Source organism: Protopterus annectens, chromosome 4.part1, assembly GCF_019279795.1.
Source record: "Protopterus annectens isolate FY-2018-M chromosome 4.part1, PAN1.0, whole genome shotgun sequence".
Taxonomy (NCBI): Eukaryota; Metazoa; Chordata; order Ceratodontiformes; family Protopteridae; genus Protopterus; species Protopterus annectens.
In genome coordinates this window covers 978122369-978149748 of record NC_056734.1, presented here as the reverse complement: position 1 = coordinate 978149748, position 27380 = coordinate 978122369, and the positions used below count along the sequence as shown (strand labels likewise).

Below are 27380 nucleotides of genomic sequence, written 5' to 3'. Positions count from 1 at the left end.
ACTGAGCAGAGTGGAGTTGAGGTGTTGACTACAACTGTTAGCTGAGATATATAAGTATCCTGTTTTTTTCGATTATTTATACTGATTATTGTTTCTAGCAATTTATATATAGCACTTTTTATTGCCTGCTGCACAGTTTTTGAGTGTATTTGTATTGCTATTAACTAATCTGCATGGGTAACTGATTTGTTTGCAGTTAAAAAGCATTCTGTAGAGTCTCATTGCTCCTTTATCTGTTTAAAAACTTTCATTTTGTGGCTTTCTGTAGTGCTTACTTTGTGTAAGATAATAGCTTTAGTATGTCCTAGTGAGAATTGCTGGCTCTGGGCTTGTTTGTTTATACAGTGAATGATCAAAGCACATGAACAGGCCATCTTGAATTAACTGAAGCCTTTCTTTACCTGGGCTAGACTGTGTTAATTCGCTGCTGGCTAGTGGGGGCTGGTTCTTTTTTGTTCTTGTAAAAAAAAATAAGAGTTGTCTTAAGGTTGTATTTTCTGGTATTTAAGCACTAACTTTGATAGGGTTTCTGTCTATACACACTGAGCAGAGTAGAGGAGAGGTGTTGACTACAACTGTTAGCTGAGATATATAAGTATCCTGTTTTTTTCGATTATTTATACTGATTATTGTTTCTAGCAATTTATATATAGCACTTTTTATTGCCTGCTGCACAGTTTTTGAGTGTATTTTTATTTCTATTAACTAATCTGCACAGGTAACTGATTTGTTTGCAGTTTTAAAAGTATTCTGTAGAGTCTCATTGCTCCTTTATCTGTTTAAAAACTTTCATTTTGTGGCTTTCTGTAGTGCTTACTCTCTGTAGGATAATAGCTTTAGTATGTCCTAGTCAGAATTGCTGGCTCTGGGCTTGTTTGTTTATACAGTGATTGTTCAATTTACATGAACAGGCCATCTTGAATTAGGTGAAGCCTTTCTTTACCTGGGCTAGATTGTGTTAATTGGCTGCTGGCTAGTGGGGGCTGGTTCTTTGGTTTTCTTGTAAAAAAAGTTGTCTTAAGGTTGTATCTTCTGGTATTTAAGCCCTAACTTTGAGAGGGTTTCTGTCTATACACAGTGAGTAGGGTGGAGGAGAGGTGTTGACTACAACTGTTAGCTGAGATATATAAGTATCCTGTTTTTTTCGATTATTTCTACTGATTATTGTTTCTAGCAATTTATATATAGCACTTTTTATTGCCTGCTGCACAGTGTTTGAGTGTATTTTTATTTCTATTAACTAATCTGCACGGGTAACTGATTTGTTTGCAGTTAAAAAGTATTCTGCAGAGTCTCATTGCTCCTTTATCTGTTTAAAAACTTTTATTTTGTGGCTTTCTGTAGTGCTTACTCCCTGTAGGATAATAGCTTTACTATGTCCTTGTCAGAATTGCTGGCTCTGGGCTTGTTTGTTTATACAGTGATTGTTCAAAGCACGTGAACAGGCCATCTTGAATTTGCTAAAGCCTTTCTTTACCTGGGCTAGATTGTGTTAATTGGCTGCTGGCTAGTGGGGGCTGGTTCTTTTGTGTTCTTGTAATAAAAAAAAGTTGTCTTAAGGTTGTATCTTCTGGTATTTAAGCACTAACTTTGAGAGGGTTTCTGTCTATACACACTGAGCAGAGTGGAGGAGAGGTGTTGACTACAACTGTTAGCTAAGATATATAAGTATCCTGTTTTTTTCCATTATTTATACTGATTATTGTTTCTAGCAATTTATATATAGCACTTTTTATTGCCTGCTGCACAGTTTTTGAGTGTATTTTTATTGCTATTAACTAATCTGCATGGGTAACTGATTTGTTTGCAGTTAAAAAAGCATTTTGCAGAGTCTCATTGCTCCTTTATCTGTTTTTATACTTTCATTTTGTGGATTTCTGTAGTGCTTACTCTCTGTAGGATAATAGCTTTAGTATGTCCTAGTCAGAAATGCTGGCTCTGGGCTTGTTTGTTTATACAGTGATTGCTCAAAGCACATGAACAGGCCATCTTGAATTAGCTGAAACCTTTCTTTACCTGCAGTAGATTGTGTTAATTGGGTGCTGGCTAGTGGGGGCTGGTTCTTTTCTGTTCTTCTAATAAAAAACAAAAACAAAAAACAAAAAAAAGTTGACTTAAGGTTGTATCTTCTGGTATTTAAGCCCTAACTTTGACAGGGTTTCTGTCTATACACACTGAGCAGAGTGGAGGAGAGGTATTGACTACAACTGTTAGCTGAGATATATAAGTATCCTGTTTTTTTCGATTATTTATACTGAATATTGTTTCTAGCAATTTATATATAGCACTTTTTATTGCCTGCTGCACAGTTTTTGAGTGTATTTTTATTGCTATTAACTAATCTGCAGGGGTAACTGATTTGTTTGCAGTTAAAAAGTATTCTGTAGAGTCTCATTGCTCCTTTATCTGTTTAAAAACTTTCATTTTGTGGCTTTCTGTAGTGCTTACTCTCTGTAGGATAATAGCTTTAGTATGTCCTAGTCAGAACTGCTGGCTCTGGGCTTGTTTGTTTATACAGTGATTGTTCAAAGCACATGAACAGGCCATCTTGAATTAGCTGAAGCCTTTCTTTACCTGGGATAGATTGTGTTAATTGGCTGCTGGCTAGTGGGGGCTGGTTCTTTTGTGTTCTTGTAAAAAAAAGTTGTCTTAAGGTTGTATCTTCTGGTATTTAAGCCCTAACTTTGAGAGGGTTTCTGTCTATACACACTGATCAGAGTGGAGGAGAGGTGTTGACTACAACTGTTAGCTGAGATATATAAGTATCCTGTTTTTTTTTCGATTATTTATATTGATTATTGTTTCTAGCAATTTATATATAGCACTTTTTATTCCCTGCTGCACAGTTTTTGAGTGTATTTTTATTGCTATTAACTAATCTGCATGGGTAACTGATTTGTTTGCAGTTAAAAAAGTATTCTGTAGAGTCTCATTGCTCCTTTATCTGTTTAAAAACTTTCATTTTGTGGCTTTCTGTAGTGCTTACTCTCTGTAAGATAATAGCTTTAGTATCTCCTAGTCAGAATTGCTGGCTCTGGGCTTGTTTGTTTATACAGTGATTATTCAAGGCACATGAACAGGCCATCTTGAATTAGCTGAAGCCTTTCTTAACCTGGGCTAGATTGTGTTAATTGGCTGCTGGCTAGTGGGGGCTTGTTCTTTTGTGTTCTTGTAAAAAAAAAAGTTGTCTTAAGGTTGTATCTTCTGGTATTTAAGCACTAACTTTGAGTGGGTTTCTGTCTATACACACTGAGCAGAGTGGAGGAGAGGTATTGACTACAACTGTTAGCTGAGATATATAAATATCCTGTTTTTTTTGATTATTTATACTGATTATTGTTTCTAGCAATTTATATATAGCACTTTTTATTGCCTGCTGCACAGTTTTTGAGTGTATTTTTATTGCTATTAACTAATCTGCATGGGTAACTGATTTGATTGCAGTTAAAAAAGTATTCTGTAGAGTCTCATTGCTCCTTTATCTGTTTAAAAACTTTCATTTTGAGCTTTCTGTAGTGCTTACTCTCTGTAGGATAATAGCTTTAGTATGTCCTAGTCAGAATTGCTGGCTCTGGGCTTGTTTGTTTATACAGTGATTGCTCAAAGCACATGAACAGGCCATCTTGAATTAGCTGAAGCCTTTCTTTACCTGGGCTAGATTGTGTTAATTGGCTGCTGGCTAGTGGGGGCTGGTTCTTTTGTGTTCTTGTAAAAAAAAGTTGACTTAAGGTTGTATCTTCTGGTATTTAAGCCCTAACTTTGACAGGGTTTCTGTCTATACACACTGAGCAGAGTGGAGGAGAGGTATTGACTACAACTGTTAGCTGAGATATATAAGTATCCTGTTTTTTTCGATTATTTATACTGAATATTGTTTCTAGCAATTTATATATAGCACTTTTTATTGCCTGCTGCACAGTTTTTGAGTGTATTTTTATTGCTGTTAACTAATCTGCACGTGTAACTGATTTGTTTGCAGTTAAAAAGTATTCTGTAGAGTCTCATTGCTCCTTTATCTGTTTAAAAACTTTCATTTTGTGGCTTTCTGTAGTGCTTACTCTCTGTAGGATAATAGCTTTAGTATGTCCTAGTCAGAACTGCTGGCTCTGGGCTTGTTTGTTTATACAGTGATTGTTCAAAGCACATGAACAGGCCATCTTGAATTAGCTGAAGCCTTTCTTTACCTGGGATAGATTGTGTTAATTGGCTGCTGGCTAGTGGGGGCTGGTTCTTTTGTGTTCTTGTAAGAAAAAAAAAGTTGTCTTAAGGTTGTATCTTCTGGTATTTAAGCCCTAACTTTGAGAGGGTTTCTGTCTATACACACTGAGCAGAGTGGAGGAGAGGTGTTGACTACAACTGTTAGCTGAGATATATAAGTATCCTGTTTTTTTTCGATTATTTATATTGATTATTGTTTCTAGCAATTTATATATAACACTTTTTATTCCCTGCTGCACAGTTGTTGAGTGTATTTTTATTGCTGATAACTAATCTGCATGGTTAACTGATTTGTTTGCAGTTAAAAAAGTATTCTGTAGAGACTCATTGCTCCTTTATCTGTTTAAAAACTTTCATTTTGTGGCCTTCTGTAGTCCTTACTCTCTGTAAGATAATAGCTTTAGTATGTCCTAGTCAGAATTGCTTTCTCTGGGCTTGTTTGTTTATACAGTGATTATTCAAGGCACATGAACAGGCCATCTTGAATTAGCTGAAGCCTTTCTTAACCTTTCTTAATTGGCTGCTGGCTAGTAAGGGCTTGTTCTTTTGTGTTCTTGTAAAAAAAAGTTTTCTTAAGGTTGTATCTTCTGGTATTTAAGCAGTAACTTTGAGTGGGTTTCTGTCTATACACACTGAGCAGAGTGGAGGAGAGGTATTGACTACAACTGTTAGTTGAGATATATAAATATCCTGTTTTTTTATTATTTATACTGATTATTGTTTCTACCAATTTATATATAGCACTTTTTATTGCCTGCTGCACAGTTTTTGAGTGTACTTTTATTGCTATTAACTAATCTACACCGCTAACTGATTTGTTTGCAGTTAAAAAAGTATTCTGTAGAGTCTCATTGCTCCTTCATCTGTTTAAAAACTTTCATTTTGGGCTTTCTGTAGTGCTTACTCTCTGTAGGTTAATTGCTTTAGTATGTCCTAGTCAGAATTGCTAGCTCTGGGCTTGTTTTGTTATACAGTGATTGTTGAAAGCACATGAACAGGCCATCTTGAATTAGCTGAAGCCTTTCTTTACCTCCGCTAGATTGTGTTAATTGGCGGCTGGCTAGTGGGGGCTGGTTCTTTTATGTTCTTGTAAAAAAAAAAAGTTGTCTTAAGGTTGTATCTTCTGGTATTTAAGCCCTAACTTTGAGAGGGTTTCTGTCTATACACACTGAGCAGAGTGGAGGAGAGGTGTTGACTACAACTGTTAGCTCAGATATATAAGTATCCTGTTTTTTTTCGATTATTTATACTGATTATTGTTTCTAGCAATTTATATATAACACTTTTTATTCCCTGCTGCACAGTTTTTGAGTGTATTTTTATTGTTGTTAACTAATCTGCATGTGTAACTGATTTGTTTGCAGTTAAAAAAAGCATTCTGTAGAGTCTCATTGCTCCTTTATCTGTTTAAAAACTTTCATTTTGTGGCTTTCTGTAGTGCTTACTCTCTGTAGGATAATAGCTTTAGTATGTTCTAGTCAGAATTGCTGGCTCTGGGCTTGTTTGTTTATACAGTGATTGTTCAAAGCACATGAACAGGCCATCTTGAATTAGCTGAAGCCTTTCTTTACCTGGGCTAGATTGTGTTAATTGGCTGCTGGCTAGTGGGGGCTGGTTCTTTTGTGTTCTTGTAATAAAAAAAAAAAAAGTTGACTTAAGGTTGTATCTTCTGGTATTTAAGCCCTAACTTTGACAGGGTTTCTGTCTATACACACTGATCAGAGTGAAGGAGAGGTGTTGACTACAACTGTTAGCTCAGATATATAAGTATCCTTTTTTTTCGATTATTTATACTGATTATTGTTTCTAGCAATTTATATATAGCACTTTTTATTGCCTGCTGCATAGGTTTTGAGTGTATTTTTATTGCTATTAACTAATCTACATGGGTAACTGATTTGTTTGCAGTTAAAAAAGCATTCTGTAGAGTCTCATTGCTCCTTTATCTGTTTAAAAACTTTCATTTTGTGGCTTTCTGTAGTGCTTACTCTCTGTAGGATAATAGCTTTAGTATGTCCTAGTCAGAATCGCTGGCTCTGGGCTTGTTTGTTTATACAGTGATTGTTCAAAGCACATGAACAGGCCATCTTGAATTAGCTGAAGCCTTTCTTTACCTGGGCTAGATTGTGTTAATTGGCTGCTGGCTAGTGGGGGCTGGTTCTTTTGTGTTCTTGTAAAAAAAAAAAAGTTATCTTAAGGTTGCATCTTCTGGTGTTTAACCCTGACATTGAGAGGGTTTCTGTCTATACACACTGAGCAGAGTGGAGCTGAGGTGTTGACTACAACTGTTAGGTGACATATATAAGAATAATGTTTTTTTTTTCATTATTTGTACTGATTATTGTTTCTAGCAATTTATATATAGCACTTTTTATTGCCTGCTGCACAGTTTCTGAGTGTATTTTTATTGCTAGTAACTAATCTGCATGGGTAACTGATTTGTTTGCAGTTAAAAAAGCATTCTGTAGAGTCTCATTGCTCCTTTCTCTGTTTTAAAACTTTCATTTTGTGGCTTTATGTAGTGCTTACTCTCTGTAGGATAATAGCTTTAGTATGACCTTGTCAGAATTGCTGGTTCTTGGCTTGTTTGTTTATACAGTGATTGTTCAAAACACATGAACAGGCCATCTTGAATTAGCTGAAGCCTTTCTTTACCTGGGCTAGATTGTGTTAATTGGCTGCTGGCTAGTGGGGGCTGGGTCTTTTTTGTTCTTGTAAAAAAAAAGTTGTCTTAAGGTTGTATCTTCTAGTATTTAAGCCCTAACTTTGAGAGGGTTTCTGTCTATACACACTGAGCACGGTGGAGGAGAGGTGTTGACTACAACTGTTAGCTGAGATATATGTATCCTGTTTTTTTCGATTATTTATACTGATTATTGTTTCTAGCAATTTATATATAGCACTTTTTATTGCCTGCTGCACAGTTTTGAGTGTATTTTTATTGCTATTAACTAATCTGCATGGGTAACTGATTTGTTTGCAGTTAAAAAAGCATTCCGTAGAGTCTTATTGCTCCTTTATCTGTTTAAAAACTTTCATTTTGTGGCTTTCTGTAGTGCTTACTCTCTGTAGGATAATAGCTTTAGTATGTCCTAGTAAGAATTGCTGGCTCTGGGCTTGTTTGTTTATACAGTGATTGTTCAAACACATGATCAGGCCATTTTGAATTAGCTGAAGCCTTTCTTTACCTTGGCTAGATTGTGTTAATTGGCTGCTGGCTAGTGGGGGCTGTCTTTTTGTGTTCTTGTAAAAAAAAAAGTTGACTTAAGGTTGTATCTTCTGGTATTTAAGCCCTAACTTTGAGAGGGTTTCTGTCTATACACACTGAGCAGAGTGGAGGAGAGGTGTTTCCTACAACTGTTAGCTGAGATATATAAGTATCCTGTTTTTTCGATTATTTATACTGATTATTGTTTCTAGCAATTTATATATAGCACTTTTTATTGCCTGCTGTACAGTTTTTGAGTGTATTTTTATTGCTATTAACTAATCTACATGGGTAACTGATTTGTTTGCAGTTAAAAAAGCATTCTGTAGAGTCTCATTGCTCCTTTATCTGTTTTAAAACTTGTGCTTACTCTCTGTAGGATAATAACTTTAGTATTCCCACCCTCCATCCCTGTTGGTGTCTTGCTGTTATACTTGGTGGCTTCGCAGTTGCCTGCCCCTACTGTAAATCTGATCTGGGACACTCCTCCCAGTCTAGTGTCATTAGCTTTTTCTACCTAATACAGAGAGAACATTTGATAAGGCCTTCTGTTTCTCCTTTTTCCCTTTCAAAAATAAATAAATAAATAAATGTTTGCCTGAATCTCCTTGGTGCTGACTGTGATTCTCAAACATTTTGGAAATATAGATTATATTTTAAAGCATTTATTATAACTGTAATTGCCTTAATATTGCTACAACTCAAGTGCTCTAGGTTGCACTGCATCTGAAGTGTTTGTGTGTTTTAGCTGCTTTTATGTATATATAGACTTCTCTGTATATGTAGACTAGCTACTTATTCTGCTGTATTACTGCCTCTTAAATCGTTTTTCAGTTGTGCACTTGCCTTGCTTCATTTAAAAAGTTTTAAGTTGCTAATTTTGTAGAATTTTAATTGCATTTACTGTTTAGGACTACACACTCAAGTGTGTTAGCCTTTTCTGTGTTTATTTACTGTATTATTGCATTGTTTAGCCTGTTTCAACAAAAAATACTATCTTGTTTGCTCGTTTCCCACCTTTTCTAGTCAGTCCATATCCCAGGCTTTGCTTGTCTCAGGACTTTATTTTCTGTGCTCAGAACTATCCAGACCATGCTGTGGTAGAGGGAAGTCCTCCTGCCTACCCGTCGGGCTGGTGAGCATTGTATTGCCTGTCTAACGCTAGAGGATTGATTTCCAGCCCTGAAATTGTAATTTTATTAGCCTTCTTGGGCTGATTTCTATCCCTTTCAACTTTCTGGCTTAAAAACGCGTGTGTTTGCACATTTTTCACATCGTGCAGCACTGCGAGGCTACAGTTAAACTATTCCAGATGCCAGAAAGTCTGCTCTTTAAATTTTCCCTTAGAACAAGATAGTTTCTCAGTAGTAGCACTAAAATCTGAACCCCTGTGACTAGCACTTGCTCTAGAGCCTACTGGAAAGCACTAGGAAGCCTGAAACTGATTCAAGCACTCAGCTCTCCTTGTCAATAAGGAGAAATTAATTATAGGCACTAAACAGCCTATAAGTGCAAAGTACCTTGCAAAGTTAAGGGAAAACAGCTCTTAAACATTACAAGAAAGCACTAGGAAGCCTGAAGCTGATTCAAGCACTCAGCTCTACTTATCAATAAGGAGAAATTAATCATAGGCACTAAGCCTATAATTGCAGAGTACCTTGCAAAGGTAAGAGAAAACAGCTCTTAAACTTTACAAAAAACCACCTAAACAGGCATGTCCAAGGGTCAGCTTCCAGTGATTTAATTTGTCCACCTGGTGAATCTGGGCATACTGGGGCAGTGCGGCAACTGCTTCATGTACACAGACAATCCTCTCCTCCTACCACCCAACACTACAACCTGCGAGAGATGCACTTACATAGCCAAACTGGAAGCTAAGCTCTCTCCGGCCAAGATTGTGCTAGACAGTCAAGAGGAGAAGGTTAACACCTGCATTACACCTCAAGCAACTCATAGCCCTTCAAAAGCCACACCATCAACACCCACACATAGCAACACTAAACCCACATATGCGGCAGCCCTTAACATTAACCTGCCCAAGCAACAACGACCTCCGAAGCTGAAACGCAAACAAGCACCAGTCACAACCAAAGTGACACATAGCTCCCAACACCAGTGTGCCACCCAACAACAGCCCCTAAGGAAAGACAATGTACCCAACACTTTAATCATAGGTGACTCTATAGTCAGGCACACTGATGTCCCACTCACCAGGCTGAACAAGGAGAAAATTACAGTCAGCTGCCTGTCAGGTGCCAGGATCCGCCACATAATGCATGCACTCAAGTCACTCCACAACAAGTACAAATACGACTCTGCCATTGTCCATGCTGGAGTGAATGACTTGAGACATACCTCCCTGGACTACATGAAAAGAGACATGGAAGAGCTCTTGGATCATGTGACCCAGGCAGGTATGACCCTAGCCCTGAGTAGCATCCTGCCTTCGCCCAGAATGACACCACAGTATAAGGACAAAATGATTGACTTCAACAATTGGCTAAGCTTCTGGTGTCATTCAAAGGGGATCCAGTATTTGTCTGCCTGGGAAGACATGATTGACAAACCACAATGCTTTGCCAGAGATGGTCTGCACCTGTCACCCCTGAGATTCAGGTTCCTGGCTAAAGCTCTTGCCACCCCTATAGTGCCTTTTTTAGGCAAGGTTCAAAGGATAAAACCACCACCGTAACAGATACAAGCATGCAACATCTGAAGGTAATGCTACTCAATGCTAGAAGTCTAAACTTCAAAATGCACTCTCTCTCGAGGCACTCCTAAAAATGGAGAACATCGATATCTTTGCAGTAACTGAGACCTGGTTCAAGGCTCCAGAGAGCACCCCTGCAATACCAGGCTACAATTCTTACCACACTTTTTGGCCAGAAAACCAAGACCGAAACACTAAAGGTGGAGGAGTGTCCATATTCACCAAAGATATTCACACCTCCAGGCTAGTTGCCCAACACAATGCATCTGAAATTTTCCAGGTGCAACTAACACTAGGTAGACTGCAATCCAAATTGTAGCTTGCTACAGATCCCCCACCATGCCCCAAGATTCTCACTACACCTTTCTAAACATACTGGAAAATATTAAGATACAACCAAACACCCTAATACTGGGTGATTTCAACTACCCTGCCATTAATTGGGAAAACTACTTGGGTACCAACTCCTTTTCCCAACGGTTCTTGGAATTCATAAATTCTAACGCCCTGGATCAACTAATCCATTTTCCCACCAGGGGAGCCAATATCCTAGACCTGGTCATTACCAACATGGGAGATAGATGCTCCACACAAGTGGTCACTCCGTCATTGGTCAGGTCTGACCATAAGCAAATCACCTTTGACATCCACATCCCACCCCCACCCCCAGTAAGGAAACCTCCTTAAAAAACTTCTCCAAAGCCATCTTCATGCTACTGAATTCAGAAGTGACAAACTTCACAACACTCAGGCAGACGGGATCTGGAAGTTCGACTGCAGAATCCTACACTAAGGCACTGTACGAGCACATCCACTCGTGCATGAGTCGTGCCATCCCAAATAGAACCAAGATGCTCTTCTCCAAAAAAAGGAAGCCAATCTGGTGGTCCCCTGCTATAAACAAACTATACAACAGAAGGAAGAAACTGTTGCAGAAAAGAGGAAAATCCCAGGATGCAAAAAACTTTCTCACCAGTCTCAGTAAGAAGCTGAGATCCCTCATAAAATCCTCAAAAGCTAGTTACGAAAGTAAAATTGCCAAAGATTCCAAAGACAACCACAAGGCATTCTATAGTTATGTCAAGAATCTAAATGGCAATGCTCAGATCTGTTCTGAGCTACAACAGAATGGCATTAAATATACTGATCCCAAGAATATTGCCAATAGCCTGGCAGATCGATTTAGTGCCAACTTCATCCCCCTCTCACCCCCTAAAGGGCCCATCTCAATACCAAAAGATTGCCAAATTCCGATAATCATGGCCACACAGGTAGAAACCGCACTCTCCAAAGCTAAGAATATAGCATCCATGGGACCAGATGACATCCCAGGCTGTGTACTACATGAACTACAAAATGAACTGGCACCTCACCTAAGTGTCATGTTTAATCATAGCCTCACCTCAGGCTTCATGCCCACTGAGTGGCACACAGCTACAGTTATCCCGCTCCACAAGCCTGATCTGCAAGGGCATGGAATGCATTATCATGGAACTTATAAACAAAGACATTGGCAACCTTCAAATACTGGACCCCACCCAGTTTGGGTTTGTGAAGGGACAATCTTGTCTTCTGAATCTGACTGACGTCTTCGAATCAGTCTCCAGAGCTGTGGACGAGGGTAAGGTGGTCCACACAGCCTATCTGGACCTCGCCAAGGCCTTTGACACCATCGCCCACTCTGGAATCATAGATAAACTTACTAAGCTGGGCATAAATCCCTACGTCACTCAATGGGTTGCCAACTGGCTTACTGACAGAACCCAGACTGTAAAAGTAGCTGACTCCAAATCCAGCTCCAGACAAGTGACAAGTGGAGTACTTCAGGGTTCAGTCCTGGGACCACTCTTGTTTGGCATCTACTTCTCTGAAGTACAGGCCAACACTAAGGGACTCTGGCTAACAAAGTCTGCAGATGCAAACTGGGAGACATTATTGAATCCTCAAATGATGTGGATATTCTACAAAAAGGCCTTACAGAAACAGATGCCTGGTGCCAGAGCCATGGGCTGAAGCTTAATGCAAAGAAATGTATAGTTATCCCCTTTGGAAAAAAAAAATTACCCATGAATTACCACATAGGTGGCAGAATGCTAAACATTGAAAGTGTGATGAGAGACTTAGGGACACAGGTGGACAGTGGTCTCACTTTCGATAACCACATCACCACAACAGTCAGGAAATCCTTCTATGTGGCACACCTCATCACTAAGGGCTTTTCATCCAGAAAAAAGGAGGTCATTGTCCCACTGTACTCATCCCTCATTAGACCCATTATAGAGTATAATGCCCCATTTGGTATGTACCTCACAAGACGTCTGTAACAGCTGGAAAGGCCACAGAAATACCTCACTAAAAGAATCACAGGCCTAAAGCAGATGCATATGCTGACCGTCTAAAAAAACTCCAGCTATACTCTGTGGCATATCGTCTACTCAGAGGTGATCTCTGCTTAACATACAAGGCCATGTCAAACCCTGAGCTGTTGGACATGCTGCACTTAAAGAAATCCCAATCCCTCAGAGCCACACGCTCCAGGGATCTAAACCTTGTCATCACAATGAACAAAACGTGCTGGAGGGATAGGTTCCTGACCCAGGGACTCCCCATACTCTGGAATAGACTGCCCATACATGTCAAGCAGAGCGCCTCATTGGCCCTCTTCAAAAGGAACCTTGATGATTGGATGGGAGATAGGAAATTCACCCCAGGGATCATGTCAGTTGCCCTGCTAGACAGGGACCCAGAGAAGTAAATATTGTGGGAAGAAATATCCATGGAATTGTTATGGCTAGGCTTGCATAGGTCCTAGGGCCGATAGCCTAGTACCAACCTATGAACCTATAAACCTATGAACATGGGAGAAAGTAGACTGTTGTTGGTCCAAACAACTAAATATATTTCCAAGATTATAAGAAGATCTGGGAGGTTTCCAAGGATATTGTCTAAACTACAGTCATGAAATCAACCAAATTGAATAGAGCTCTGTACTGTATGGAAGTAAATCTGGATGACAATGAGGAGAAAAGAACAAATAAAGCAATTTCCTTGACATTGAGCTGATTGTTGTTTGACTCAGCCTGCATATTGTTTAACTATGCACTTTGCCATCCAGCTGTTGTGAGTAGGAGTTGTGTGAGTGTAGCAAATGCTGGCCAAGCAACATGCCCTAGCTAGAGTGGCTTACAATGAGCATGCCCTACACCAACATGCTCTGCACAGACAGATTTATAACTGTGATTAAAGGTCTTTCATTTTAAGAAAAGCAAAACAAGCTTCACAGAAGGTTAAATTAAAGGCTGCTTACATAGATGCTGCAGAAAGATTCAATATATCTTTAAACAGGTTGCACTTCCTGAGTTTTGAAGGACATAAAAGCTATATTTTAAAATGAGAAAGTGCAAGCCTAACAACCAATCAATAAGTCATAATTCTATTTCAACTGTTTCAAAACCTATGGGAGAATGTATACACAATCAACTATATGACCTTTTCAGAAACATATTATACTGTCTTCATTGCAAGAAGGGTTTGGGGCAAGATACACTAAGTAATTATTTATTTAATACATATTTGTTTAATTCACCTATATTTGCAAATGCAATGTCAGTTTATCTACAGATAACTGGCACATTATGGTGATACTCATGTATGTACAGCATAAGACCATCCTTGTTATTACCATGAACTTTGGTAGTTCAGTCAAGATACTATTAATTCATTTATTCAGAACTTGACAAATAAAGATTAGGCTGCAGAGTTGGCATTTATAAAACTGATACTGGCTGTCTCAGATCTCAGTTCATCACCAAAGGGGCAAACAATCAACTTTTTTGCTCCTGTATTATAAAGACATAAGGCAACCATCTTGGATAAAATGGTTACTGCCATGCATTTATTAGTTTTCTAGTCATCAAGTTCACAAGTTAATTAATTACAGTGGTGATGTATGTAACAAGAATGCCTAAAATGGATTAATGTCAGTATCTAACAAGCTATAGCTTATAAATGCACAAAGGAGGTAAACTTCATGGTTTGTTGCAACCTCTGATTTGTTAAGGTAATCAATTCCAACCAATCCCACAAAAATGGCACTCCTCAGGGCAACTGCTTCCCATTTTACATATTTCTTGACTTCTAAGTCTGTCTTTTAACCATATATGGGTAACCTGTTCACCTCCACCCACAAAGCACAATGCTATCCTCATTTTTAGTTAGCTAAAAACTTTTCATACCCTTCCTTAGTAAGATATATCTCCTCTAGTCTTTAAGGATCACGCCTCACAATCTTTTATTGAAGGATGGTAGATTATCTTATATTTGAGTCTCTATCTTTGATATCATTACAGCACCATGAAAATATATTATCTCCACAGCCAGAACCTGCTCTGTATCTCTACATGTTAACCACTGCACAATCTTAAATCATAGTGGCCATTACCCAAGGCCACCATTTAACCTAAGTGGCCCATATCCATGTTAAACTTCTTATGCGTCCAAACATTCTAGTTGCACTATGTTTTCTACCACGTATTCCGCAATACCTTGCATTCTTTTTCACCATATTAATACTCTTGAGTATATTTCCCTCAAGGTTCACCATGCTTTGTTTTCCTGTTAGTCCCCTCACAGCTGGTGTCACTTCATCTTGTGCACCCTATAATCTGTAAGTATAGCTAAGAGATTTGTTGTTTGTATCCCATGGTGGAGTCTAAATGTACATTGTATGATCTGGTATCCTGTACCTACTGTGCAGACTGTAGTAAATATTGATGTAGTCGAATGCCTATAACCTGTATCCTTTTCATTTGGATCTATATTACAAGATCGAATGATTCGGTGTTCAAACACCTAAACATCAAATTTGTAATATCAAAAGCAAAAAAACAGCGAATGGCTGATTTAATGCAGGCAAAGATTTCCCTTGGCTGTTCACTGGATTTTGCCGTTTTGTCTACTTCGGCGGAGGGGGGGGGGGGGTGAAGCTCCCCACTTTGTTTGGGTATAAAGTTATTTTTTTATTTTTGTGGCCAACTGACGTGTTTCCCTGCACCATTCGAAATTTGTAGGTTTGATATTACAAGTTCAATGTTTAGGTGTTCAATCACCTAAACATTCGATCTTATAATATAGAGCCTTTTCATTTATGGCCTCCTGGATACCTATATATTACACAGTGCCAAAATTAACTGAAAAGAAGTATTTTTTAAGAAGTGATTCAACTGCTGTTACCCAGAAACCTCTATCTTCAGAGTACTCATCTGAAATTTGAAATATTCCAAAGTGGGACTGGAAATCCCCCCCTAAAAAAAACTGTAAAGGTGCTATGTGTCTGCATATCTCATGGGAAAGTTGATGCCACATCAGAATTTCAACTGGGGGAAGAGAGAATACCGAGGTTTACACATTTTTATAAGTTTACAAATGTTTGAGATACTGTCAGCCTTGAAACAATCTGCTAAATATTCAGTCTTTGTTCTTCACACAGTATAGGTTTCCAGTGAGTCTACTGATGCTTGTATTACTGAATGAAAGGATCTTGGCAAAGACTGTAACTTGATGAGTTACATGATTAATCAAGTTTGGAAAGCAGTGCATCTGATGTTGTTAATGATCAAACAAGGGACAGACTAATGAGAGAACAAGATCCAATGTTAAGCAAAGTGATTGATGTATATAGAATTAATGAAATTACCGCCCCAAAATTAAAAACCTCACTCAAGTGTTTGATGCACACGAGGAAAGGCCTCAAAGATGAAAACAATGAAAACAGCTTAAAGGTGCAGAACAAATTCAGGAATCTCTGACAAATATGAAACAGAGAACATCTGGTACAGAAGAAAACTCATGTAGCAGATCTGACTATAAGCAGTATAAAATATATTTTACAATTAATCACATACTGAGATGCTGTGGAAAATAAAATATTTCTGTCAAAGTGTATAGAATGCAAGAAACTGATTTTTAGTCAAAAGATTGCATTAATGGAACCAAGTCATGAAAATGATTGTTAATGAACATGATTTGTGTTGAGAATGTACTCAGACTTTATAGCAACAAGGTAAGTACAGAAAGGCAACAATCAGGAATTGACATGCAAATGTGGAAAGAAAAGATTAAAATTAATAGGTAAAGTTTTTTTTTGGTTAGACAATGGCTAAGATCATAATATCAGCTCTAACATTCAAAACACTGAACATTAAAGAAGCAACCTGAAGTAGATAATGTGCAAAGCTGCTTACTTATTTAGGTAATTATGTAAAATTGAAAGTTCAGAAAGAACTTATGTACAAATAAAAGAATACAAAACATGATTGCATTCCATGAAGTTAAATTAAAGTTGTACCATTAATTTTGGGTTCTTTGTCTAATTAAGGTCTTTGTATGGTAAAAATAATTCTCAGTGTGAATACATACTTCAAGTGTGGTCCCCTTCACTGTCCTCCCACAGCTCCACATATGCAAGCTTTACCAATTCCTCCCAACAACTACTCACTAACCAAAACATCTGACCTCACAATACTGAACTTTAACCTTAGAAGTCTACTGAACAAAACAACTGAATTTCATGCCACTATCTCCCATTATTCTCTATATATACCAGTTATAACCGAAACCTGGCTTAAGCCACATATCCAAGATCAGGAAATCCTGCCCCCAGATTTCAATATTATCAGGCTAGATAGACCTATTAAACATGGTGGTGGTATAGCAATTCTTTGCAAAAACCACCTCAAACTTGAGAAACTAAACTTACTCCCACCAGGAACAACAAATATAGAAGCCCTAATTACCACTTACAGATCAACCCTCATAAATCTATCAACATTAAAGCTATCTACCTACCTCCAGGTAACTGCTCCTTTACCATAGAAGAATCTTTAAGCTGGACAACTTCTACACTAAGACAAGAAACTATTATAATGGGTGACTTCAACTTCGATTGGAATACTGTCAACTCCAACACTCCCATTAATCATATTAACCTCTGTGGTTTTACACAGTTAATCCTCAGTACAACTGAACTAGTGTTGACAAACACTCCAAGAAATAATCTATACTTGACTGGGTGCTCAGCAACTCTAACCCCAACTCATACCTAGCAGGCTGTCTCCCAGACACCCTGAGTGACCACTCACCTACCTTCCTTGTTAAAAAACAATCCTTCCTCCACAACATACCCAAATTCAAACTTGTCAGCAACAAATCAAATTTCACCCCTGAAAATTTCTCTACACTGCTCCAGCAAGTAGACTAGTCCCCCTTTAAATACCTTCAACTAGACCTAGGAGTTCAATACTTTAATGGCCAATTCCTCTCCACTTTAAACTCACTAGCCCCATTAAGAAAAATACATACAAAAGCAAACTACGCATACTGGCTCTCATCAGAGACTAGAAAGCTACTGAACACAGGGACAGGGAATTGCTAACATTCCAACTCACTAATACCTCTGAATCACTCCTAAAGTACAAGCAACTTCACAAATTAGCAAATAAACAGATCAAGTATGACAAAAACAGTACTACGCCTCTATCCAAATTAGGCACCACAAACCCCCCCAAAAAATTCTGGAGTTCTATAAATCAACTTCTTAAACCTGGCCAGACCCCCACTCCCTCCCCAAGCAAAGCAAACTCTACTGACAGTATAGCCACACAATTCAATAACCACTTCATAAACTTCAAATTAATGCTGGTCAAGGACAAGAATGACAATAACCAATCAGCACTTCCCCTCACTTTTAAAAATAACCCAGAATCTTTCAAATTCCATCTTATACCAACCCACCATATCAGAAAACTACTAGCCAAACTTAAAAACTCTAGCCCTGGTCCTGACCTACTTCCCTGTGAATACATTAAACTCACTGCCAATCCCATTGCTTACCCTATCACTATACTACTTAATAGATCTATCACAGAGCAATATGTACCTTCACTATGGAAAGTATCCCATGCCATCCCACTCCATAAAGGAGGTAGCTCAATAGGCGTTACTAATTACAGGCCCATCTCCCTACTTTCCCCATTAGCAAAAATACTTGAAAAATGCATTCACTCTCAACTATTCAACCACCTCCTAAAAGCAATCTCCTCTCCCCTACCCAACATAGATTCCACCCCAAACATAGTACAACTACAGCCCTGATTAGCTTTATAGACACAGTTAACTAACATAGGAACACTGGGTCACTCACATCCTTCATATTCGACTTATCCAAGGCCTTCAGTACAATTTCCCATAAACAACTCATCCATGAATTGACCTCCTATAACCTCTCACACTCTACCATCTCCTGGTTCATCAGTTATCTATCTAACAGGCAACAAGCTCTCAGATGGCAAAATGAACTCTCTCCTCTACTACCTATAGCTGTATGTGTACATCGAAGTTCAATACTAGGCCCCCTCCTGTTTACAATCTTCACAAATAAGCTACACACAGCCACAAAACATGTAAACATAATCCAATATGCAGATGACTCCTCACTAATTTGCTCACACACTACCTTTTCTTCTACAAAAAAATCAGCAATCTTTCCTACACATTGAAAATTTCCTCAGCCGATCTCAGCTCATAGTTAACCCATCAAAAACCAAACTGATGATTTTTTCCAATGGCAGCAAATCCCCTGACCTTAGCTCCTTCACCATTTTTACATCTAACAACACCTATATTGAGTCTGTTTATTCAACTAAACTACTGGGTATAATCATAGACAAGGACCTTGAATTTGATAAATACCTTGATTCAGCTACTAAGAAGGTGCACTTTAAACTAGGTTCCCTTTACAGGATCAAGCCCTTCCTTACAGAAGCCACCCGTCACACCATCAGTAGAACCCACCTGCTATCTAGTCTTCTTTATGCCTCATCCATTTTTATCAATCTAAGAAAATCTGACTTAGCCAAACTGGATTCCTGCTACCATAAAACAGCCAGATTTGCAGCTAATCAGCCAACCAGGACCCATCACTGTACCTCACTTCACCATCATAATTGGCTTGAACTACCCAACCAACTAACCTACAACCAGTTACTACTAACCCACTCCATTCTTCACCACCCAGAAAACTGCCCTTATATTAGCAACATTATCCAACCATACTCAAGAAGTAGGTCTCTTAGGTCATCTGACAAAACTCTCTTAAAGGTTAATAGGTCTAACAGCACATGTGGTGATTCCTTATTCTCCCAGAAAGTGGCCAAGATTTGGAACAATGTACCTCAAAACATTCTCAATACCAAAAGCACATCCAAATTCAAAGAACTCCTTAAGGAACACTTCAAACTAACATGGCTATGCCCCTGTAGTAAGCCTGACTGATCGCTCCTTGTACTTCCTTATTATCATCCTTCCCCTTAAACCCCTTATCTCTTCCTCCTTCCGTCCCTCCCTTACTCTACTATTCAATGTCTTTATTCTCCTACTGTTCCACTGCTATTCTCATTCTATGTCTATTTATAACTTACCTAGCTTCCAAATTGCACTATACATGATTGTTTTCCCCAGTGAAACTTTGTTAATATTATTAAATTGTATAACAATATTTATATGGAGATGTCTGTCAAAACACTTCTGTACATTCTTGTCAAAACACTCGTGTAATGCTTTTTTATATGTGTATGTTTGTTAACACTTGTGTAAGCTTTTAGAAACTTAACTGTGGAGCTTTTCTCCCCAGGGCTCTGCTGGAAACAGGTCTGATTAGACCCAGTCATATTTTCCCGATAAACAAATGGGGAAAAAAAATGATAATTTGGTTACTGTAATGATTTTTATACTGGCTTAGGCTTTTTGCCAGAAGTTTACTTTACTCCTATTCAACCAGATCATACAATGTTGCCATTTTGAATGTGTTCAAGTAGCTTTGAGGAACAGAATCAAGAGAAAGTTAAACGACATGGAGAAAAAAGGTACAGATTCAAAACAGCTTGAGCATGCCAAATGGGCCAATAGCATGCCTACTGCAGTAAAATTAAATAACATTTGTATTTGTACAGATCCACTAGACATGAATACAGCTAAAAAGTTAATATTGTCTTTCTACATTTAAATAAGTGGTGTCTAATGTGCAAGGGTCCAAATATTTTCTGTGCTTATTATCAATCAAGGATTTTGGCAAATAAAAAAACACAAACTGGAACAAAATAAAACACCAAAAACAGCCAAGAGGATGAAAGAAATCACTGACACCACTGGAACCAAGCATCACTGGTGCTAACAGTCAGAAATGAAGTAAGCCACAAGGAAATGTAGGTGAACACTTTAATAAGAAATATCCATAGTTGTTGACTGCTTTCTTCCCATTAAGAGAATTCATCAGAACTGTTGGATGTCATAAAATACCCAATATAAATACAATCATTTCATGTTATGTGGTACACAAATGACCAATAACATACAAAAAGCAGATATCAAATGGCAATAGCATTTTATTTTGGCAAATAAGACTTCATAAAGAAAGTTTTAAGCTGCTCATTATAATTCAGTTATGTGAGGGTTCAGAGTTCTGAGTATTCCAATTCATATCTTTTTCAATAACCTGAAGTGCTTCATTGAGTTGTTCTACAGATAATCAACAGACTTCAAGGCACTGAAATCCTAAGTCAGTGATGATGAACATTTTGGGCTTGGCATGTCAAAAATTTGAACATGCCTAACTTGACTCTGCTGGCATGTCACCCAACCCCTGAACAAAAGAGTAACAATTCTTTACGTATTCATTAAAAAAAACACACCAATCCAATTATGTATGGTGCTATGTATTATAAAATTAAAAGAAAAATCAGTGACTTACAATAGAGAAAATTATGTGCACACTGATAATTGGGCTTAAAATAGTGCACTTAAAATTTACACTACTTTTAATAGTAATTTTGAATTGAACTGAAAAAATATGGAGCACATTGCATTTGATTTGATTAACATCAATTAGTGACTTTTTTGTTGCTGAGTTTTAATAGACAAGTCTGAAATTAAAGGCAGGTACTTTGTGCACTTCAAGCCCAAGCATGCAGCACTAACTTTATCTGTCAGTCAGTTTCATTTGTCAATTTCAATGCTGTTTAATGCTGAGAATAAGGTCTCACAAAAGTATGTAGAGGAAAAAATTGTGAGTAAAGCCATTGCTAGATTTTTAAGGGTGCGAAAAGTTTCTAGTATTCAGTTCCAAGGATTCTAAATTACTCATTTGTAGAGGCACTGTGCATACTGCAGGTGATTTTCTTCCAGATCCTCAAGTTTAGACCTCAGGTTGACAAACCTCTGAGTCCAGATGCTAGCAGAGGACTCTGCTAACTTCAGCTCTAATCGTTCAATTTGTAGGCATTGGAAATCATTTAATTCCATAGTACTATAGACTACTGCATCCTGATACTTAATTATCTTGTCTGTTCTAAACTTCTGAACTGAATAGATCTTCCATCAAACTGATCAATTATTGAGTTTAAAATGTGCTGATACTTTATATGCAAGGGTTCCATTTCATTTTGCACATCCAAGCCGACCTCTTTGAAATATTTTTTTTAGTTGAGGAAAATATTCATAGGTTTTAGTCCCCACATCTCATTTGAAAAGTTGAAGTTTAGTTTCAAAGGCTTTTATGTATCCAAACATATCAATATTTTCACCAAAACCTTATAACTTTAAGTTCAGTTCATTCAAATGAACTGAGAGGCCTATAAAAATATCAATCTGCTGACCCATGTACAATTTCTGAGCTGAGGAAACTGTTCCACATTTTTATTTTCAACATATAAGTTAATTTCTTCATAGCACTTCACAAATCATTTGAGGACTTTTCCTCAGCTCAGCCACCTCACATTTTTGTACATCAGCAGTCTGCTGTAATTTGATTCAACTTCCTGCATTAATGCAGAAAATTCTTGCTTGTAAAGTGGTCAAGCAGCTATTAAATTCAATATTTTTATTACAACTGTCATTGCATCATGTAGTTCTGTGAATCCTACCTTGGCACTCAACACCTCCTGTTGGATAATGCAATGAAAAGACACAACTGGATGTCCAATAACTTCCATAAACAGTTTCACAAATCTGACCTTTTTTCTCTCCATATTGGGTGCCCCATCTGTCATCAAAGACTCAACTTTAGACATATCAATGCTTAGGTCACAGAATATTTTTAGAACAATGCTGCATATTTCTTTCCCTGATGTACTTAATGGCACTACTTGTAGCTTTACCAGCTCCTCTCTCATTGTCTGACCACTGGAAAATCTAGTAATGATGGCCAACCAAGCCGATGAGGTGACGTCAAAATATATTTACAATTATTTCCGTCTTCTTTTAATTGATGTTGTAGATCAGGAAGATCATTGTCATCACTCTGTCTTTCATATTTCTGCTGAGTGGTAAATCAGAAAGACACTTAATAACAGCATCTTTATTTTTCATATCTCGAAACAAAAAAGGTGCACATTTTAGAAGAATGTCTTTAATAAATTCTCCTTCACTGAGGGCCTTTGCATGCTGAGCTATGGAGTGAACAATGCCGAAACGTGCTGATGTTAAATTTGTAGGGCCTCTTAAGAATTTAAGGAAGTTATTTGATTGACACTCATTGTGGTATAGCTGCTACGACATTTCTTTCTTTTATCATCACTTTTTTCAAAAGCCAGTGATGACTGGTATCAAAAAGCCTTTTTACATTCCACTTTCTGCTTATTGCTGTTTCATGAGACAAATGACACAATGGTTTGCCATTATTGTCAATAATGCCTCAACCACTTCCTTTATCACTCAATCAGGATTTTTTAATTTGAGGTTTCTCCATAACAGAGAACCAGTAGAAGCAGGCAAAAACACCGGTAAGGACCACTTTATTACTGAAAACCAGCAGTTAAGCACTTTTGACTTGAAAAAAGACTTCTTCGGAACTGCTTACAACCAAAATTTCCACAATTAAATACTTAGAAAACATCATGTTATATGAGCCACTCAACCAATAAAAGACCATGCTTAATTAAATATTAAACATGCTGTTAAGCCAACTCAAAAAAATATTTTTTTTTTACAATTTAGATGGAGTTGAAAATACTTTTAAAAATACAATAAAACTAAAATTTTATAAAAATTAAACTACTATTGTATATTACCATAGGGGGAAAATGTATTAAAAAAAAAAAAAAAAAATATATATATATATATATATATATATATATATATATATATAATTTATATATATATATATATATATATATGTGTGTGTGTGTGTGTGTGTAATAAAATACATAGGAAATCAGCCTTTTAGACTTTTTAACTTTAATATTGGTGCTATAGAGCAAGATTCATTCAACCCTGGTGGCTCCAAAGCATTAAGTCCAAGAATTCAGATAAGTTCCCTTTTATTTAAATGCTTATCTAAAATAATTCCCCTAGGCCCTTCACAACAGAATCCAATACTACAAAATAAAACTTATAACCTGGGGCATTTAATATATGTCTATATAATGCACTGGACATCCTACCTTTTGCCACATCATTTACATGTTCGTATATTCTATCCTTTAATTTACAGGAAGTTTTCCGGGTCTATATTAGAACATCAAAGTTTCACAACTTCGAATGTTCTAATATTGACCCCTATTCAGTGAACGCTGAAAATAGCGAAACGACAGAAAACCACATTTTTTCCTAGGGAAAGAATTTGGTTGTCCGTTTCTGTCACTTCGCTGTTTTCAGCACTGTGGTGGAAAGTTAAGGGTCATGTTCAGGTAAGTGTGCGATTGGGCACAGGGTAGGTGAGTTAGGGTTAGGGCACGGGTCAGGTAAGTGTGCGATTGTGTGGATGTGAGTGTTAGGGCAGGGTAGGTGAGTTAGGGTTAGGGCATGGGTGAGGTGAGTGTGCGATAGTGACGGACCTTAGGGTTAGGGTTTGGGTTAAGGTAAATGGATAGTTAGTAGTGTTTGTACAGTTTAGTGTAGGGCTAGCTGTAAAATTTTAGGTGTATGTGTGTGGATTGCTGTTTGTTTGGTGTGCTTGTGTTGTGTGTATGTGTTTCGGAACAGCAATTTTTTTCCCTAGGAAAAAATTTGCTGTTCTGCATGTTCGATGTTGTCAGCGTTTGCTGAATAGGGATCGATATTAGAACATTCGAAGTTGTGAAACTTCGATGTTCTAATATAGACCCAGTTTTCTCTATATAAAGTGCATTACAGGAATTACATAAAGCGGCATATACTACCCCACTAGAATCACAATTGAAATGTCTTCTATCAACAAAGTTCCTGTTATTGATATAAAAAAATCCACATACCAATATATGTCGACATTGGTTACAATGATTGCATCTAAACATACCCTTAGGTCTAATTTCACCAAAGCTGGACAACTTCATCTCCAATAAATTCTTGAAACTTTTGCCCTTTCAAACACTATTTTCGGCAAGTACCCAATACTCTTATTTAACTCCTCCATGGATGTAAAAAACAGCCAATGATTTTTGACCACATCAATTATACCATAAATGTTAGTAGAATAAGTAACAACAAAGCGTTTATCAAAATGGCTTGAAACCCCATTTTTATTTACCAACTCATTATTTATAACTGACTGGAAGTTTCCTTTAGGTCTTGGAACTAAGGATAAAAAAATCCCACTGTCCCTCTTATTACAAACCTCTTCTTTGACTTTAACTAATAAATCCAAAGTGTATCCTTGTTTCTGGAACATTACCAGCAACTTATCAACCTCCTGTTGGAACATTACATCATCAGTAATCATACAAGCTAACCTAACTACAGGAGATTGATGAGTTGCATTTTGATAAACCGTTTATTATTACTTATTCTAACAATATTTATGATATAATTTGTGTGGTCAAAAATCATTGGATGGTTTCCTATGTATTTTATTATACACACATACACACACACACACACACACACACACACACACACACACACACACACACACACACACACACATACACACACACACACACACATATATATATATATATATATATATATATATATATATATATATATATACATTTTCTCCTATGGCAATATACAATATTAATTTAATTTTTATAGATAGTTTGTTCATTTTATTGTATTTTACAAGTATTTTCAAATCCATCTAAATTGTAAAAAAAAAAAAAATTTTTTTTTTGAGTTGGCTTAACAGCATGCTTAATATTTTTTTTATTATTATTTTTTTTTATTTTATATTTGTTTTCTGGGATAGTCCGACTGGACACAGGTCCATTTACAGTGGAGGCCCGGGGCGAAAAGCTCCATAGAAGCGTAATATTTAATTAAGCATGGTCTTTTATTGGTTGTGTGGATCATATGACATGATGTTTCCTAAGTATTTAATTGTGGAAACTTTGGTTGTAAGCAATTCTGAAGAAGTCTTTTTTCAAGACAAAACCCCTTAACTGCTGGTTTTTAGTAATAAAGTGGTCAGTACCAGTGTTTTTGCCTGCTTCTATTGGTTCTTTGTTAGTGGTTTTCCTCCAAAACAGGACTAGCCAGAACATTAAAGAAATAAAAATGTACAACTTCTATAATTTTTCAAGAGTTTTCACAATTTCAAAATCCATTTTTCCTGATGTTTTGCCATTCATGACATCTTCAGAGGAATTACAAACACAACGATTCTTATGCATACAGTATCACATTTACATTCAATAAATGGTACAATTTATTATTTTAATTTCATTAAGTTCTTGGTTGTAAATTATACAAGCCAATGTCTGTTGTTTTTGCTTTAACTTTAACCTGTAGAGAATGAATGTTAAAAGAACATTTTTCTTCCACAGGTGTATTGCCAAATAACTGTTTGCTCACTTATGGAGGGCTTTGCTTTTTTTATGCAAAGTGCCTCATAAGTTTGAAACCGGACCCCATCAGAATGCAAATCATAAATTATCTATTGGTTTATGTTTGACATGTATTAAAAACAATTTGTTGTCAACTTTTACAAGAGTAACCAATTGCTTATTGATAATAACTACTTCCTTGAACCCAAATACAATACAATAAAAATTCACATAATTTAACACACATCCACAATATTTTATTTTAATAAAACTTTTTACAACTGTTTTCTGAAGTCAGTGTGTCCACATTGTATTGCATTTAGGATCCTGGTTGTATTGATAGTCCCTGCTCCGATTTCCTTGAGGTTAATAACTACTTCCTTACCTTTGCAGCAGTGTTGTTGAACTGGCACAAGATAATTTAACACACTTCTTGTTCACATGAACAATGAATGCAAAATCTGATTTCACACATACTCTGATTTATGAGACTGTGGTTGCAGATATCATCTGCACTTGCACCTTGAAAATGAGCTTCCAGTGCAGTGGTTGGAAGGCAACTGAACGATGCAGCTGCCATTATGACAGGTAACATGCTAATACAGAAGGTGAGATTTTAAACTCTGGGTGGTACTGGGTCGCATACATCTTATATTTTTGTTTGTTCAGTTTCTTTGGTAACTTGGGTGTTGGTGAATGCTGGCATGTCACCCAAGAATGTTATGGCATGTCACCTTTGACACGGGTGTCATAGGTTTGCCATCACTGCTCTAAGTAAACACATACTAGTTTGAGATCAAATTAGAGAGGAGCATGATGTTATGACTTACTGAGTCATTCAAGAGACTAAGAGAAAATAGCATTGACCTGAATAAAAGGAGTTACAACATTCAATTTACAGAACTGAGCTGTGTAAATTATGTCTTAACATCTGAAGATTTGGAACAAGACATTGGGAAAATAAGAGCAGTAGTAGAGTTGTAGACCCATCTTCTTGAGGACAAAGAGTACGCAATGAGATTTCTTTGAATAATGCATGAGAAGTGTGTTTGCCACTGAAAACAATCCCTGGAACATGGAGCAGAACCATACTCATGTAAAGAATAAGCAAACAGCCTTGATATTTTAAAAAGTTAATAACCAAAGTGACAAAGAAAAGTATTCTAATGCAGCAAGTTAGTCATATTACAAATAGATGCCAAACAGAATGATTCAAGGTGCAGTGATACTGCAAGCAGGTAAAACAGGTGATCATGCATCAAGAACCTTTAAGAGTGACAGAGAAGAACTGCAGTGTGAAAAGTTTCATGAGTATACGTGAAAAGATGCTAGAAACAGCACAAAAGTTTGTAAAACATGTTAAAGTCCTTGCAGAAGGTATTGCTAAGAATGCAGGTAATGCTCTTGAGACACAGAAGTTTGATTTTGTTGTGAAGTGTAAACTAGAGAA

General features: G+C 37.2%; 1 protein-coding gene across 1 annotated transcript in view; it reads left to right on the top strand.

The window, feature by feature from the left end:
- Nucleotides 1-26914, top strand: part of LOC122801350 (nucleolin-like) — a 345442-nt gene extending 318528 nt beyond the window's left edge. Inside the window, exon 12 of the mRNA XM_044070890.1 lies at nucleotides 26832-26914. Coding sequence (XP_043926825.1) covers nucleotides 26832-26914 — 83 coding nt within the window. The remainder of the gene's footprint in view (nucleotides 1-26831) is intronic.
- Nucleotides 26915-27380: the final 466 nt, after the last annotated feature.